The sequence below is a fragment of the Trematomus bernacchii genome, unplaced genomic scaffold (assembly GCF_902827165.1).
Source record: "Trematomus bernacchii unplaced genomic scaffold, fTreBer1.1, whole genome shotgun sequence".
NCBI lineage: Eukaryota > Metazoa > Chordata > Actinopteri > Perciformes > Nototheniidae > Trematomus > Trematomus bernacchii.
In genome coordinates this window covers 14,152,257-14,170,564 of record NW_022987564.1, presented here as the reverse complement: position 1 = coordinate 14,170,564, position 18,308 = coordinate 14,152,257, and the positions used below count along the sequence as shown (strand labels likewise).

The window sequence follows — 18,308 nt, the reverse complement described above, 5'->3', positions numbered from 1 at the left end:
TAATCACACATAGGCTATAGGACATTCTATTGTTTTTCGACCATGCTTTACAGCTGCGATTTCCCCAAGACAGAAGTAATGTGTCATATACTGCAGAGGAAAATGTAAGCAACTTGTCAAATGAAGCAAAGTCATAAGTATCAAGCTGATGTTGAGCATTTGTTTTAAGGTTATTGACGTAATAACATGTATCACTACGTCGGGATGCAGCCTCTTCCACTATTGGTCGTTGCCTGGAAACAGTACTCCTAACATTAGCAAACGCTAAAAGGAAGGAATGCTAGCTAACTTGTAAAAAGTTTTGGACTCAATAATGCCGAAACATTCCGAGGAGCTACAACACGTAAGTAGCCGCATTGAGATGGACACACTTCAACAGTTTTACAAATGTTGTGAGAGAAAAGCAGAACGTAAGACACGACACTTTACAAGTTTTCAGACAACTGTTAACAACTGGCTAACCTAGCCTACTACCTACTGGTGTTTGTGCAGCACTTTTATTTCACGTTAACCGTCTAAAATGTCCAAGTATCTTATTGTAGTAATGTTAATAGTCAATATTTACAATTCATGGCACATTTAAAAGTTCTGTCTGACTTTTGGGAAATACCTTTCAGCTGAGTGTACAGCCCTCAGGACGTTGGGTGTGGAGGGATGAAAGTCGAACAGTGGAGTTTGTCAGGTGAGCGCAGCTGGGCCTGATTACCAGCGACAGTAGCATGCACCTGCTAACAGTCACGAGACGTCGTTAAACTGTCTCGTGCACATCTCTCTCTTTTTGTTCTAGTCCAGCAGAGGAGTGTGTTTTGAGAAAAAGGAGGCAAACTAATGTCAATTTCAAAGAGCTTCAACAGCGAGCAGAGTGGTAAGGTCTACAACAGGGCGTCCACACTTTTTTCACTAAGGAGCCACATACAGAAAAATATATTATGGGCTGGGCCAGCGCCATATAGAGAGATTCTATCTATATGGCGCTGGGCTGGGCCACTCACTACAGGTGAGGTATTGCCTCATAAGTTAAGTTATTAGTTCGCAAAATCAATCAAATATATTATAAATAATAATAATTGAACATGGTGAAAGAAAAAGAAAAACAGCCTACATCACAGATTTCCATTAACAGGGTTTCATTATTTTCATTCTGTTACAAAAAGTGTTGGCTGCTCATCCCTTAAAATAGAAGCCTCAGATTGCTTTTTATAAGCTTTTTATAAGCTTGTTATGCAAATAAGTTATCTGGCTTTTTTTAATAATTAAGTTTTGTTAGAAAATGTTTTCAACTTTAATTGGTTGAATTTATTTGAAAATTGGGCTTATTAACACATGAATACCATGTAATATACATTTTTCATATATTTAAGAAGCAAAATATAAGACTAGCACAAGTTTCACTTAACTGAGGGCCAATTACAAGTTGAGGAAGGGCCGAAGTTGGCCCCTGGGCCGTAGTTTCGACAACCCTGGTCTACAACAAGCAGCTTTCAAACGTTTTTCTTTATAAATTCAAGTCTTTGTCTATGTTATATAACTGTTTATAGTGGTTCGAAAAGCAAAATAAATGTAGCCTTATAATAACCAATCGTTTTTGTAACTGCATACAATGTTTTGCTATGGACTTTTTTCACAGTCAAACCTGCACATGTTCATCACTGCTAATATTTCCTATTGCTCAGGCTGGCTGAGATCTGCACGTTGAACCATAGAGGGCGCCAGAGCATTAGAAAGAGCCTGCGCCCTGCTCATCTGCATGCCTACAGGTCCTCTGTGATGAGGCGGCGAGGAGACTGCATTACAATTGATGATGTTAAACGCAAGTTCCAATATGTTGTTGAATTCCTAACAATAATACTGTATGACTTGGGTCAGCTACGCTTCTGTCATGTTAAGCATTGGTAATTTGCTGAACTGATGCATATTGGCATTAGATTACGTGCTCCATTTCTGTCAGAGCTTGTGCTTTTATCCCAACAGTGACACTCAAAGAACATTGTAGTTTTGGGGTAGACAAATACATTATTTTCTAGATTGGCTCATACATTTGGTATTTCCCAAATCAAGTTTAATCCATGAATTATTGATCTTAATATCAAATACAAAACTATACCTAACTTTGCTCTATGAAGGTTTTATTTTTGCCCAAAAACATATTTGTATACTCATTGCATGCTGGATGACCTTTAACCCTTTGCTGACAAACTCTCTGTGTTGTAGAGGTGGCTGTCAGTTTGCTACAGGAGAATTACTTGCTTCCAATTCCATTCAGCTTCATGACTGTATTAAAGTAAGGAATACAAAGACATGATGATTTTTTTTGACATGCGCATAGTTTCCATTGTTTCACATTTCAAGATCAGTTGTTCACCAATACTATTTGCTTGTCTGTGTCCTAGGTGTAAAGCTCTTGATGACGTCCTGCCTGCCCTTCTCCTTTACCTGTCCTGTTTCTTTGAACACAAGTCTCTGGAGGATATGCCCAAATCTTCAATGGCGTACGTGTGACAATAAATTGTCTATTTCTTACATTGCCATCATGTGTCCTATGGCTGGTGTTTATTGCCTGTATTGTCATGTCCTTTCTTTATCCACCAGTGCCTGTGAGCTATCTTTCTTTATATATATTTTCAATTTTCTTTTTTATCTGTCCTGTATGTTTACACCCTCACTCCCTTTCTCAACAATCTGCCAGTGTAGACCTCATCACAGAGCACAAGATGATGGCAGAGGCTTTTGCCAAAAAGGAAATAGCACAAAAGAAGCTGGCTGTCTGCTACTTCAGCCTAATGATGGACCTGGAGATGGAACAGCATCAACACACAGCATATCAAAAGTGAGTATTTGTTCAGATTCAGAAAATAACTATTCCCTTTGCAATGTTTTCACTCGGTTGTATTGATACCTTCTGGGTACCAATGCAAGAAACTGAGAAGCTCTGCTAAAGCTACTGGTCCGATGTTGCATTGCTGCTTTTATAAATTGCCAGATGGGGGTATACTTAGTGCAAAAATATAAAATATAGTCACATAATGATGCAAAACAAAAAATGTGAAACCAGATATGAGACCCAGTGCCCCAAAACATCATATCAACCACAAAAAAAGTTAAACAATCACAGCTCACCACAACATACCAAGCTCTGCTGTGTTTCTGCAGGGGCCGGATGTTATCACACAGCACAGACTGGCTGCTGCATGCGGTAAGTGCATAAGAATCCAACAATGTGCAGAAAATGTACTAAATGAATCAGAATCTGAATAGATGGATACAATACTTTATTTTTATCCCAAGGGGGTTGCTCCATTTTAGAATTGAATAAAATAAAATATTGATATTAACCTAAGAAGTTAAAGTAAAAATATGCACAGGGTATAATATGTAACAATAAATGTTTAAAATATGTGTATATATGCAATGGTGTATCGATATCAATAAAGGTATTAATGCTGAATTGCTCAGTTAAAGAGGGAAATATGAAACTCGAATGAATCCATTTCCAATCCCTCAAATAAAAAATAAAAACGTAATGCCAGGATAAATCTGACTTGTAACTGACCTGAAATCTCTTCCCCAAAACCAGCATGTTGAAACATCTGAAACTGTATTGCCTCATCTGTACAGGGAAATAAATGAAGCCTTCAGCTCGAGAGCGTGAAGGCCGGCTCACCATCTGTGAATACAGACGGCAGTGAGCAGAACAGACAGACATTGAGTGCCGGTTCTGCCTGCTCGCCTTAATGAATTAGTTAGTGGGAGGAGATGTTGACTCAACACAGGTGCTTTGCTTTGACAGGCTCTCTACTGTAGCCAGGTGGGTGGACAGGGAGGGAAATATCAAACAAACACCATCAGCCAGCAGCTTAATGCCTGCTCTGTATGTGACCCCTTTTTCAGGCAGAAAAGCTGACCTTTTTAAAATACCATCTTATACGTGGCGAAAAAGGGCTGTTGAAATGGCATGATTGTCTAACTATTGGGTTAAGGACTACATTTATTTGAGTGTAGAACTCCTCATCTTTCCCCCTCTCTTCCCCTCCCCCTTTGTTTTTAGTGCTTGTACAGCTTCTTCTGTTATGCAGCCTGGGTGACGTTTGGCAGGAAGGACCTGAGGGACATCCAAGAGGAGGTGGGGCGTCTTCTGTACTCTGACACCTTTAACATGGCAGTGAGAAACAGGACTGATGGGGACTCAGGGACGACCTTCACTGCTGTTAATGGTTCAGTGAAGACGGGAGAAGTTGACCCCGAGGAGACGGAATGGAATAGCTCATTGAAGCACAGGTGTGTTAAAGCCAAGGGAAGGTTGAGTCCAGGAAAGGTGGCACACAGTGGGCTTTTATGGCTTTTTTGTTGCTGAAAACTCCTGCCTGCTGCTGCCAATAACATTACTGATGAGAGTGGTGAAGCAACAGAGTTTCAGCCCTGAGAACCAGATCAATAAGCTAAACAAAGATATGAACCTCTGTAGAGCTGAAGGTGACTGGAGAGTGACAGCATGCCTTTTAGTATTACATAGTAGTTATTGTAGTATACATGTTGCATATTTTAGTACAATGTGCACACTTCTAATTTAACTGCACATTTTATTAAACATTTTACTTTAACTTCTTATGTTTGTATGTATATATATATATATACATATATTTATATATAAATAATATTTTTATTGCATTTCATATTGTATTCATTTACTTTATGTTAATACAAATATTTGTATTTATTATTTATACGTCTAATCTTTTTTATTGCATTTCCTATTTTATTCAATTTCTTTATAATAATATTTGTATTTTATATTTATTTATCTTTTATTTTAAACTGGAGACACTGTAATGATCCTGATTTCCCCCAGGATAATTCAAGTATTCAGATTATGCTTCTGGTTCTGATATTCATATACTGTAGAAGTAAACATGTCATCCATTGTTGATATAAATATATATATAGTAGATGTTATAACGAATATAATGTATTGTCTAATCACCAATTTGTGTAACCAGTCCAGCAGACATTCAACATGTAATGGATTAGATAACTTCATGGCTCAGGCAGTGAAGTTGTTTTTGTCTGATGGATGTCATGTCAAAACCTCCAGCTGGAACATGATGATTGATGTAGACAGATTCATAGCTTTGTCCGATAGGAGGGAATGTCTGACAGCCTGTTTTATGTTGCTGCTGTTTCTGAAACCAGATTGACAGCAGTGTAAGCTGTCAGAGCTCTCTCCTGCTGTCAGGTCGAGACCAAACAATCTGAAGTTTGAAGCTCGCTCTCCCCCTGAGGGTGGCTGTACACAAAGGATTTTGGAGCAGAATCAGCAATGCTTCCAGCTATGTTGCAGAAATTAAAAAAATATGGTCTAAAAAAAACATTACACTATATATTTTTTGTGTTTGCACGTGGATTTTGAGAATGTGGCTCCCATTATAGCTTTCCTGATTGATTAGTCTTGGATATTTGCTTAACCATGAGTACTAAGGGTATGTATGACACAATGGAATACATGGAGAGTTTCTTCTTTTTAAAATGCTTATACAGCTGGCTGGGTGTAAATGAACTACGATACAGATGGATCTTTAGTTGCTTTTTAATGGTGTTGAAGAAGTTTTCTCTTACTTTTTACTACCAGTCAACCCAGTATGAATTTGTTGCCCTGTGTGTTTTATTGAATACATCTTACATTATGCATGTTTCCATTGAGTATTTATATATTCTTGATCTGACTTTTCCCCCCAGAATGCCTCAGAGACGTCCCGCCCTCAGCAGTATAGTTAATCAGCGATCCCCACTGATGATGTCTCTGCTGCCCTCGCCCAAAGAGCGCTCCCCCCATCTGTTCCTCGGCAACCAGGCCGGGGGACAGAGCCCGCTGCAGGCCGGCCCCTGTGACACTAAGGTCCTGATGGAGGAGCTCAACCAGCAGCTGGCAACTCTCAGGTGGTGTAAAAGATCACCCAATATGTTACACAGGATGTGATGTGTGTAGGTTGCTCAAGGATATTTCTAAAGTAACAGTTATTGTTATATGTACTATGATCAGAGGTGGGAAGTAGTGGAGTACAAATACTTCGTTGCTGTACTTAAGTACATTTTTGTGGTATCAGTACTTTACTCCACTACTTATTTTTGTGACGACTTTTTACTTTTACTTCTTACATTTTGAACACAAATACCTGTACTTTCTACTTCTTACATTTTCACAACAGGTTTGTTACTTTAGTTTTAATCTGCGTTTGGTGGCGTGATCATTATTATTTAGAGTCATTGCGTGCCTATTGATTTGAACACGATCCGTGTATCCATCAGTTCCTGGATACCACTGATAAGCTATTAGCTTCTCAAGTGCTTGTGGCTAACTTGTTAGCCAATACTTATGCACTTAGTCATAAGTATGTGGCAGAGTAAGAGCCACATGTGGATGCTATTGGTGTCATATACTTGGCACTTCTGGTGTGGTCAACAAAACTCATAAAATAAGGATCTGTGTTTTACCCTACTATATGCTTCACTGTTTTCCCCAGCCACTTGATTGCTTTAAAGGGTTCCCACAGTTTTAATATTTCATACCTTTAACCATGTATGTGTGGCTAAAAACCTCAAAAACATACACTTACTGTACATGTTCATAAAGCTGCAGTTTGTGAAGAACTACAGTGACCTTTGTTGCATTAAAGGGTCTCATTTGATACTGTGTAAATGTAAGAATATAGAGAAGCTTTATAGATGTATTTGGATACTAGTAATGATTAGTTTAAAGGACATGTAGCTGTAATGAGCTGTGATTGCATTGAAAGTATTTCCTTTCTCCTGCCTGTTTTGTTTCAACTTCTTAGAAACTGGGAACTAATATGAGAAACTAAACCCTTTTGTGATTAGGTGCCGGAAAACCCACTCCCCATGACTCTATTCAGAGCTCCCTGGGGTCATATTGTGTTAAAGAACGCTTTGTCTGGTTTTTAACCAAATCATCTAAGATTTCATATGTAAAGGGAATCTTTATTGGCATCTCACCAGATCATCAATCAACCTAAAGAGTGGAATTATTCATAGAATATTACTTTCCACATACTGTATGTGGAGATATTACGTTTAATTCATGTGTGTTTTGTGCCATTATACCTTTCAGAAAATGACTTTCTTTCTTAAATCAGCTTTGGGATTCTCGGCAAGCCCTTGAGGCAGTTCAGCCGCAGCACCCTGACACCCTATGGAGAGCAAGAGAACAACAAAGATGAGGATTACAGCCATGAACCAGAGAGTGATGCTAGTAACAACAGTGAGGATCATCCTGGCGTCCATGTTGGAGGTAGCAGGTCATCCTTCATGGAACCCAAGTCCACAGGCCGTGTCAGATATGGCAGCACCCCCCGCTCACACACAAGACGCTCTGCAGCTACTGTTCAGGCACTGACCTCACACACTGAATGATGTGTATGTGTGAAAGTGGCAGAATGTTTTGAGTGTGAGTGTGCATTTTTATTGGTATAACAAAGACATCCTCCAGCACAGCCTTCAGGGTCAGAAAAAGAGAACGACTCAAGTTTTCTTTCTGCTGTGCAGGTGTGTGGCTCATTTTCAGAAATACCTCCCTGGACTGTCCACACACACACACACACACACACACACACACACACACACACACACACACACACACACACACACACACACACACACACACACACACACACACCATATTTGCACCTGCATTTAAATCAGCTTCTTATTTGCCAGCTGGAGGTGCTGTTGAATAAAATATAATGGAATCCATAAAAACTTTGAAGGTCTGCACTTTCTATAGAGTGAAGGAAGTCCAGCACATTGCATGCATAATTCACGTTGGATAATGTGTACTTGGGAAATCAAATTATACCGTTTTCACACAGAGTTTGTCATCCAGAACAGTGTTCACTTTTTTTCCATTGAAGGCTTCCGTTGTCTCGTGTGTCCTTGTGCTTCCTCACAACAGGTAGTTACATTACTGACACACGCACAACACACACATGCACACTACAATCAGCCCAGGCTTGTTACCATAAGGGGCTTTGCCTTTGCCCTAATTGGCGACGTAATCCTGGACACTAGGAGTAAAGTTGAGCCCTCTGAGGAGGAGGAGGCAGCCTGGGAATCTTGTGCATCACGGTGGGGGATGGGTGACAAGTTATATCCTAAATTAGTTTCAAACATTTTAAGTGCTGTTGGTTTAAGTTTACACTGGTTTTAATCAAAGCGGTCCTCCGTTTTGTCCAAGTCCTTCTGGTAGAAATTAATGTACTCCTTTAAAATAAGCTCAATTGATTTGTAGTTTTTTGCTGAGAATACTGATACACTGACAAGTCTGCAAGTTACATTTCTGAATGCGGCCGGTTAGCTTAGTTTAGCAGAAAGGCTGTAAAAAGCTAGCCTGGCTCTTTCCAAAAGTTAAAGCAATATGCATACCACTTTATTACGCATACCTAATTTTGTTTAATCTGTATAAAAAATGTGGTGTAAAACAACAATTCACAGTTTCACGAGGGACTTGGTGCGAGCATACTTGTTGGCCAGATCCGCTTGTGAGACATCCAGCGTGGACGCCACAGCATTTCTGGTCAGCGCTAATAAAGGTCCTTTACACAATCCTTCATAAATACATGATTTGCTTTTACATTTCAGATTGTGCACATTTTTGATTAAAACAAGATATAATGTGTGCAGTGAGCGTAAGAGTAGCTGTTAATAGATGTTACCTATTGTTGATACAGTCCTTTGGACAGGCTATCTTTCTCTCTGTTTTTTAAGTTTTGATGCTAAGCTAAGCTAAGCACTGCATCAATTCACAGCAACACATTCACCTTAGAGCTACATACCTTCAGAACACATGTTAGAGTAGTATCTATCTGCTCATTTATATCTCCTCGAAAAGAGAATAAGCACATTTTTGCCATATTACCTTTAAATATATTATGTAGCCCCTACACTGAAACAACTGAAAAGTTGACTTTAATTAAATGTATTATGTCAACAAATGACACATAACTGTATTAAGTTAGTTGAAAGCAATAATATTTGAACCTAATACTTTTGATTTAAACGTAATAGTATTGTTTTCAACTAACCTAATACAGTTATGGGAAATCTGTTGACATAATACATTTAAGTCAACGTTTCAGAATTGGTTCCATTCATCAGCGGTGAAGATCTCAAAGAAAATGCGCTGCTCTAGTCTTAGTCAATAAATACACCAGGATTTCATTCCAGTAAACTCTCAAAAGAGCAATGTTTTCCCCAATTGTAACCACCTGGTGCTATCCCTGAAACTTAAATGCTGGATTTCAAATATTCCAGGAACTGAACAAAATCAGTGTCATTATCTCTTGATTGCATTCCTTCTTGCTGAGGAAATCACAATCAACAATAGGACAATTCAACATTAAGATAATTAAAATGGCTGGCTTTTTGGTAGATTTAAAATTAAAATAAACTGTAGAAACAAGTTAATTCTTCACATAAAAGCTGCAATTAATTAATCATTGAATACAGAATATTATTGTTAGAATTATTAAAGACCTTTCAAATTCCTTTCAAAAGTTTTACTTTTCTTGAAGAAATGAGAGAACCAGCAGTGGCACTAATTGGTAAAGTTTTATAATTAAAATGTGACTCACAATTCTTTCCATCTGAGTGTTAAAGGGTAATTAGTTAAACCATGTGAGGGATGGGATATCATGTGGTTAAGCTCAGCAGTTTTAATGTATACTTGCGTCTGGTAAGGACCAAAAGAGTGTATTCACATTTTAACCAAATTACTATGGGTAATTGTGAGATTTTAGGGTAGCACTGAAACAATTTACAATTACCTCTTTACTACCGTTTCACACATCTATATGTTGCTCTGGAGGAAGTCACCTTGTATCTGCAGAACTCATTGGTAATATGTGTGGCTAAATTGGTGCCTTAGGAATTTTGTTTGGCAGTGCTTGTGATCGGGGGGGGATCGTAGGGTACACAAAGGGCAGAGTGTTTCCAGGTGGGATTAGAGGTTTTTAAATGTTTCTGCGGAAATGCAGTTTGCACTGTTTTGAATGGATTTGAGTTATATGAGATTTCACTGTGAGGTGGAATATTTTGCTACTAAATGTGTATTCAGTAGAACAAAAATACACTTTTATTCTAGATGAATTGAACAGACGTTTTGTGCATAGTGCTTTAAAAAGAGGATTCTTGAGATTATTCAGGGTTAAACTAATTCTGCATGTTTCTGAACATACATTTCGCAGTTTAGAGATGCAAAATAAAATGTAAACAACAAGGATTACAGTTACTTAACTCTATTTCAGGCAAACCTTTTTGAATTACTTTTTATTCTGTATATTAAGGGGGGGGAAGTTGTTCACTATACCAGCAGGGGGAGACTTTGCCCATACATGGCTGAACTATGAAACTAAAGGGATTTGAAGCTGATGTAACTCTCTTTGGTGTTAAACTCTATCTGTATTATATATGTTAGAGAATAAAGAGTGGTGCATAGATTTCACGACATGCCTACAGCACCAATGAGGGACTAATCAGATATGTTAATAATTCTACAGCTGCATAATAAACATACTTGATTGTAATTTAGTGCAGTGCCTGAGTGAAATTATGGAATCCTCATTAGGGTGCAATTAAAGATCGTTATCTCGACTTAGAAATAAATGGCTCAATTAGTCTGTTATCCGACCTCACCAGTAGAGAAAAAAGACAATAGATAATGATCATCTATATATTTACAGCAAAACCAGGCGTGGGGAGTAACGGGATAATAATTATACAAAAAAGGTAACTTTATTCCTTTAAAGTTTCTTGAAAAAGACGTAATCAGATTACTGGTATAGTTCAAACAAGGTGGATTACTAGCAACATTACACTTTTACAATATAAGAACGATATGTTACGAAGCACATGATCACACATTACACATTTTACAAGTTACCGAATTATTTAAGTCATGTGCTAAACCAAAACAGCATGTGTATAATGTATTGCCATTGCATTTGACAACATCCAAAAGTAACAGAAAGTAATCAGGTTACAATACTTGTATGTTGTTATACTTGGGTTACTGGTTACATTTGTACAGGTATTTAGTTATTGTAACGGAATACAAGCCTGAGCTCATCATAATTGGTCTGTCATGAGTGCCAAGATGCTAGTGTTTTAATTATAGGCTTTTTTTGTGCTACTTGTCGCAAGTTCTGTCTCGCGGTGACATGGCCGTAAAGAGCGCACGCACTCAGTAGCGCGTGAGTCGGGCTCGTGCTTTTTGTCGTCGTTATTTCGAGTGAGCGCTGAAGGAGAGAGGAGAGCGAGCTACCGTCCTCGTGCGGATTTCACCAAACACAAGGCGCAGGGAGGACTTTGCAATTGAAACCGTGCGTATTTGTAAATATTTTGTCAGGTTTACACAAGGAAAAAGAGAGAGAAAAAAGAAGTGCCTGGAGAGAGAGAGGGGGGGAGGAATTACCAAAACGCAACACGTATCCGGTGGGATCCACTCCTGAGAGAGAGAAGCGGCAGGAGTTGGAGCGAAGGGTGCAAGGAAAGCGAGAGGGAGAAGAAGAAGAAGCAGAGGGGAAACATTTGACATTTCACTCGCAACAACGCGTTTTAATTCACAAAGAGGAATAATGAGGAACGTTTGGATAATTTTCACTCTCGGGCTGACCGTCTTCCTCTCCGGGGAAAGGGTAAGTTTTTTGGAACTTAAAAACGGGGTGATAGCTGTGGGGGTGAACGGCAACTTTACGGACCACTCGCTGTTTTTATTTTGCAGTTTGTTTGAGAAAACCCGAGCAGTTCAATGGAAACAGTTACATGTTTCTACTCATCGTGTGTGCAATGCACTGCTTTACTATGCGGGATTAAAAAAGGAAAAACGCTGCATGTGTAATTCCCCGAGAAGTTTCCATTGAATCTCTGTCTGACATCCAAGCAGACAGGCCTATTGCTGCTACTTTGCACGAGCCCATGACAATCTTCCTTAAAGCATATTAGATACTGAAATATGCATGAAGCTTAAGTACAGTCTGTAGAGGTCAATGTGATTCTCTCACTGCTTCCCTGAAGGTGTTCAGCATATATATATTTTTTAAACATGGAGCACAACTTTAAAGGGATGCTTTTATCTGTAGCCTAAAACACTCTTTCACATCTATAAGGTAATAACTATTAAGACATATGTTATAGAGAGGCTTTGAAAATATCACATAGGAACTACATGACATCTAAAATAAAGTATTACGACACTGACTGTCAGGGAACACAGAGCTCCTTTTTATATGAGCATTATTGTAGTGATTTGTTATGCTTTTGATTCCTATGCTTGCTGAAATGCATGTATTATTATTATTATTGGCACTTACTAAACAGATGAACTTATGTATTTAGGTCTTCATTCTGGTGGCAAGCATTAAATGGTTGTCTGATCTAATATCCTCAAATGTCCTTTCCTATTTTTTTTACTACCAGCTAGCTTACTTGAACCCACATATATTGCCTTTCATCTCTGTTGTTTCCTTGTTCCAGTTTCAGGTTGAAGTCAGTGTTGAGCTCCTCACTGTGTGTGCATGGCTCTGCAAAATTGGCCTGGCTGCTGGAATGACACATTTTGGCACTTTCATGTGCAGCCTCTGTCATTATAGCCCCCTCCTGTTGTTTCTCTGTGGGCTGTGACTTGTCGCTTGGCGCAGTGCCCCTGTTAGAGCCGCTGATTAGCTGATTCAGACACTTGTTTCAATGACTCATTGTTTTGCATGTGGTCACCCTCAGAGTGCACTTTTACATGTTTTTCACACCAGGGCTGTGTTTTTCTGTACACAGCAATTCAAAAATGACCCTGTGTATGCAATGGCCCAATTTGCACAAAGTGACCATAACATGGGAAATATGAAAGTACAGTACTTTTATGACAGTGTCAAAGGCAATTAAAAGTCTCACCAAGGTTGCACTTATTGCAATAGTACATTTGATTGGAGTACAATGTATAAAGTTAATCTCTTGGTTACATAGAGTATAAATCCTACCCTAAATCAACAGATTATTACAAAATATGAGTTGACTATAAACAAGATAAAACACACACACACACACACACACACACACACACACACACACACACACACACACACACACACACACACACACACACACACACACACACACACACACACACACACACACACACACACACACACACACACACACTCTGTGTCCCCTGAAGGCCTCACTGGGACTCGACACATGACATTGATTCTCAATATTGGCTCTGGTGTTGACAAGTGGTTGATAACGTGTTTTGGGAACATCTGTCTGTTTTAATTACCACATTGCATCACACAGGGGCACAGTGTGACTCTCAGTTGCTTTTGAAAACATTTAGACAAATTATTTCACCGCTGAGAAACCAATTTCTTCACCCCCCACAATCATTTCTGGGCTAAAACAGTTGTGCTTTTGTCTAGAAACCATTTATGTTACTGACTTGGTCAGTAACGCTCTGAGTGTAATGCAACATGTGAGGTCTCGGCACATGTTGAAGGAAGATTCACTCGAGCTATGTGGGTGTGTTGTTATCATCCTATCTCTCATTAGATGAGGTCAACCAAGTGAATGTGGAACTGTAACAGTGTGCTTTCTTCTCTTCTCTCACATTTTCCACTCATTTCTTTCTCAAAAACTTTTGGAACAGTTTGGCTTGGCTAATATGCGCTCAGGCCACCTCGTCGTGTTTCGGTGTGCGCCAATCACCAGATGTAGTGGTCTGTAATTTGTGTCATGTTTTGGTGGGAAGCGTGGGTGTTGTTCACCTCCCTTTACATCTGTGATTTACAAGGGGGCTCTGAGTGCTGTCTCGCTCTCTGATGCTACATTTAAAGGATAACTTCAGAAGAGGGAGGGAATTAGTGTCAGGGTGGTGGAGGAAACCAGGAGTGTGGCGGAACAGAGAGAAAAGGAAATGGGAGGATGGAGGAGACGGACTCAAAATGACATGGAATGTCTCTGTTCAAGTTCAAAGGAGTTCTGAAGGCAACCCAAGGAAGATCTGTTTATTTTCTCTCTCATGGGCATTTGTTATGGACTTACCCCATTCATGTAGATGATGCAGCTGTCTGAGTTGTTTCTCAAAGGGCAAGTGAGGTCAGGTTACTGATAAACTACCCTCAAATGCTAGAAAAGAAAAGACATTTCAAGCCAGAGGAAAAATGCTGTATAGTATTTCAAGGGGGAAAAGGCCATAGCAGCAAATGCAAGCGTTCAAATGGAAGCCTTTCATTACTTCTCATGGAAGTGCAAAGCGAGTATTGTGAGGGATATATTATCTGCTAATCCAGTTTCATTTTCTTGTTTGAATTGGTAGTTTTCTGATGATTAGATGGTAATGAAAAGATCAGCACAGACGCACTGACCTTCCTCTCAAATTAAGGCTGTCTCGAGCATTTTCCCAGACAACTACTCACTAAAATATTCACACGTCATTCAACCTAGATACACCAAGAACATTATAAAACCCTCACTTCTATTTCCTCTGCGCAGATTGGCTATATTAATCCTAAAAGTATGTTATTGCCTCTCCTGAGCTAAACCCAATCCATCACCTTTTTCTATGGCTTGAACCTGAATGAGGAGTGTTCAAATTCCCTCTTTATTCTCCACCGATAAAAGCAGTATGCTTCATCTACAGCACTTAATTTTAAATGTACTATATTATGAATAAGTAAAATGCCTGTCTGCCGTGGGTGGAAAACATATTTACACTATTTTCTCCACCATTCTGTAACCAAGAGGAGAAAATACAAAGGGAGTAGTGCGGAATAAAAAGGAAGGAAACAATTGACAAAAATAACGAATGTAATAAAAGTTGAGGTCATAACAGAGCTGAAAAATGAAAGGATGTAGTGCCACATAGAAGCAGATGCTGTGCAGCGACTGCAGCTTCTCCTGCTGTATATTTAATGATGCTCTTTTATTTTGCATTACCCTAGAATTCCTCGTTCTGCACACAGCTCCCCTGCATGCTTGTGTTTTGTCTGACTGTGGATAAACTGAGTTTTTTCATTTCTTTTTGTAATAAATCCGCCGCGGACAAACACAGGAGCACAGAGTTTCCTGCTCTGCGGACCAACTTGTGCCTCCTCGCTGGTGTGCGTCCCTTCGGGGGAGGGGGGGGGTGCATTCACTCGGTCCCTGTCCCTGCCAAGCATTATGCAATCACTAATGGACTCTACAGAAGGCCGCGGCTGCTGGACCACTGAAAGCACAACCGCCACCAACCCCCCTCTCTTTTCCTTGAATCCATCTGTGTCCACGCATGAACTCCTGTTTTGTCACCATGCAGGCACACACACTACAAGTAGATAAACACACATTGGCACACACAGCCTCCTGCCCACCCCCGTGTTGTTTTTGTCTGTACATTGCGCCCCTCTGCCAGCATGGTCAAGAAGCTGCCTGTTATTATCACAGCGTCACGGATTAGGCTGAGAACAGTGGCGTTATATTTCCCTCTCAGGCATCTGGAAGCAATGAAGGGCAAGAGTATATTTGACTTAAGATACACCCCCTTTTTGCCCCTTAAGATGTCAGGTCCCTGCATTGAATTTGCCGACATCTGCGGGTCGTATGTGTCTGAAAGTAGCTCCTCCTCTTCCTCTATTGTCACAAAGTTGGCTCTTACTTTGGCGGGGACTTGTGCACACTCGTAAAGACTCTCAAATAGTCCAACTCTGTTGACTGTGCATGTGTTTGTGTGTGCATCCGTGCCTTTTAATGTCCCTCTGGTACAGCCACGTGTTTAAAATACACTGTCATCTCAGCCACCGAGGCATGGGGAAAACACATTAGGGAGCTGTGGCTGCTGGTTTATGTTGGGCCGCAGCCACCTTGGCTATAGCAGACTATCATAGGCTATGACATCGCACAGTAAAAGCCTTTTTGCATGTGCTTGTGGCAATCTGGGTGAAAACATTTAGACATATAAGATCTGGAACATTACTTTTTGCTCTGTTCCCACCCTCTTTCTTCCCCTTAATTAGCTTAGCAAATGGAAACTTCCTTGGCAGACCTGCAGTGGAGGGGATTGTGGTTGTGACAAAGAGAAATGGGGAAAACCCTGTGTCGGGACGTGTGTGTTTTTACTGCCTTCCAGTTCCAGTTGGATAGGGGGAAGAGAGATGAAGGAGAAGGAGTGGGTTGAGACTGTGATCCCTGCCTCCCTTTTGGTGCTCAGGTTTTCCCAGGACAGGACCTGTCTGCAGTTTGCTGTTTGAGGTGTGAAAAGTGTCTAGCTTGGCAGGGGGGGGGGAATGAAAGAGACAAACTGAGGGCTACTAGTGATACTTGGTATGGGACTACTGGACTGCTTTCCTTTTGCAACAGTTTGTGAGCATTTAAGAAGTCAACCTGTTGCTGTTTACTTTGTTATAACGGCAAAATAAACTTCATGCATTTTAACTTTTTCTTATTTAAACGTCTTTTCAAATTCCGGAGGTTCACATTAAAACAGAGAAAAATGCAGATTCTCACATTTAAAAAGAAATGTTTGGCATTGAAGCATTAATATCTAATTAATACTAATACACCACTCTATAGAGTGCCACAGTGACACGTCTTAAAACCCGGAAGTAAACTCCTTCCGGTTCCTTCGACAAAAACCAATGCAATTTCTCCATAGGATTTTGGAAAATAGCTCGAAATAAGGTCTGTGGTTGACACCAATTGAAGAGACAGATCACGTTTTGTTCAGCCGGATAATATCCACATGTCTACCCTACTTTTATAATTTTCAAATCATGAATCTAATCGATAGATTTATGATCAATAGATTTATTATAATTATAAAAGTATGGAGAAATTGCATTGGTTTTTGTCAAAGGAACCGGAAGTGGTCAAATGCTAACTTACTTCCGGGTTTTAGGACGCGTCACTGTGGCACTCTATATCAAGGTTCAAGGTTCAAGGTTCTTTATTGTCAATCTGACATAGCTACAGAGTAATTATGTAGTTGAAAATCTTATGTCACAGGCTTCTCCAACAATGCAACATAATAACAATAAGAGCAAGAGCAATACAAAAAGAAAAATAGTTATAAAATAAAGTGATGATGTGGAATAGTGCAGTATGAGTCTATATACAAGTTATTGGAATGATATATATATATTAGGTATTAGATACATATTATTGAGTAGCTGAAGAATGTTTTGAAGTTGTTTCAACAGTTCAATTTTTTAACAGTCTCACTGCCCGCGGGAAGCAACTGTCTCCGAATCTTCTTGTCCTTGCCAGGATGCTGCGGTAACGTCTGCCAGACGCTTATATATTGTAACACACATGGGACTACAATGTGCACATGTTTACTATGACTTCTTATGTTTATATAACATTTACATTTAATTTAATTTATTTTGTATTGACATTTTACTTTAACTTCTTAATTGTTTTGATCTTTTAATCACACTTGAACTAGATCTTTATATGAATATTTTTGTTCTACTTTTTTATTAGATTTTTATTTATTTATTTCCAAAATGGAGCAACTGTCACAATACCCAATTTCCCCCGGGGTAAATAAAGTATTCTGGTTGCATTGTCCTAGCCATGCGAAACCTTCACTTCAGCTCTGCTTTGTTGAATCTGGCACTTTATTGCAATGCTGTTGGATGGATTTCATACTGTCTAGAGACGTCAAAGCACATAACAAATCCTCACAAGAAATGTACAGAGTTGGGTCGCTGCAATTTACCGTAAAGCTGAAGTAGACATTAGACAGCTCGCCCTACTGCAACTAAGACAAATACATCCTTTAAAGTCATATTAAATATCATTAGATTGTGGTCAGTTCAGGTTTTGTTGGTTGGCTGTTCAAAAGATGAAATCAAATCAAATGCTGCTTGTGAAACTTTCTCGGTTAACTTTGTTCTGCTGAATAGACAATGATCTTAGGGGCACATGTGTTCCATGTGTACACTATCCAAAAAGAAAGTTGAAGCCATGACGTCTGAAGGTTTTTCCATCTGACTCCCGAGATTGCTGTGGAAAATGGCACGGCACATTTAACACATCTGTGCTCACCCCTATTTACGAGCACACTTTATGGTCTCTAAAAGGCACCCAATTGATATCTGCACTGGCGTTCCTCCAAGCAGAAAAATGTACTTCTAATGTCTGGTGTTTCCATTATTCCCCCCCCCCCCCTCCCCCTGTCTCGAATCAAAACAGCACCAAATGAGCTAAAGCGTGTAAATCATGCTTTCTATGCAGGGCGTATTACCAACCGCAAATTATACTCCATGCAGTCACTT

General features: G+C 39.6%; 2 protein-coding genes across 2 annotated transcripts in view; both read left to right on the top strand.

Annotated features, from left to right (window-relative positions):
* The first annotated feature begins 236 nt into the window (after positions 1-236).
* Positions 237-7,570, top strand: LOC117477662 (protein phosphatase 1 regulatory subunit 36). The gene is made up of 11 exons (XM_034124384.1): positions 237-343; positions 618-681; positions 781-865; positions 1,674-1,810; positions 2,212-2,281; positions 2,391-2,489; positions 2,687-2,827; positions 3,151-3,193; positions 4,046-4,275; positions 5,731-5,931; positions 7,146-7,570. The coding sequence occupies exons 1-11, from the start codon at positions 314-316 to the stop codon at positions 7,420-7,422; spliced, it is 1,377 nt and encodes a 458-aa protein (XP_033980275.1). The 5' UTR covers positions 237-313; the 3' UTR covers positions 7,423-7,570.
* Positions 7,571-11,283: 3,713 nt separating this feature from the next.
* The window catches only part of sdc2 (syndecan 2), a 44,223-nt gene continuing 37,198 nt past the window's right edge, over positions 11,284-18,308 (top strand). The window contains exon 1 of the mRNA XM_034124383.1: positions 11,284-11,699. Within this exon, the coding sequence (XP_033980274.1) occupies positions 11,640-11,699 (60 nt within the window). The 5' untranslated portion in view covers positions 11,284-11,639. The remainder of the gene's footprint in view (positions 11,700-18,308) is intronic.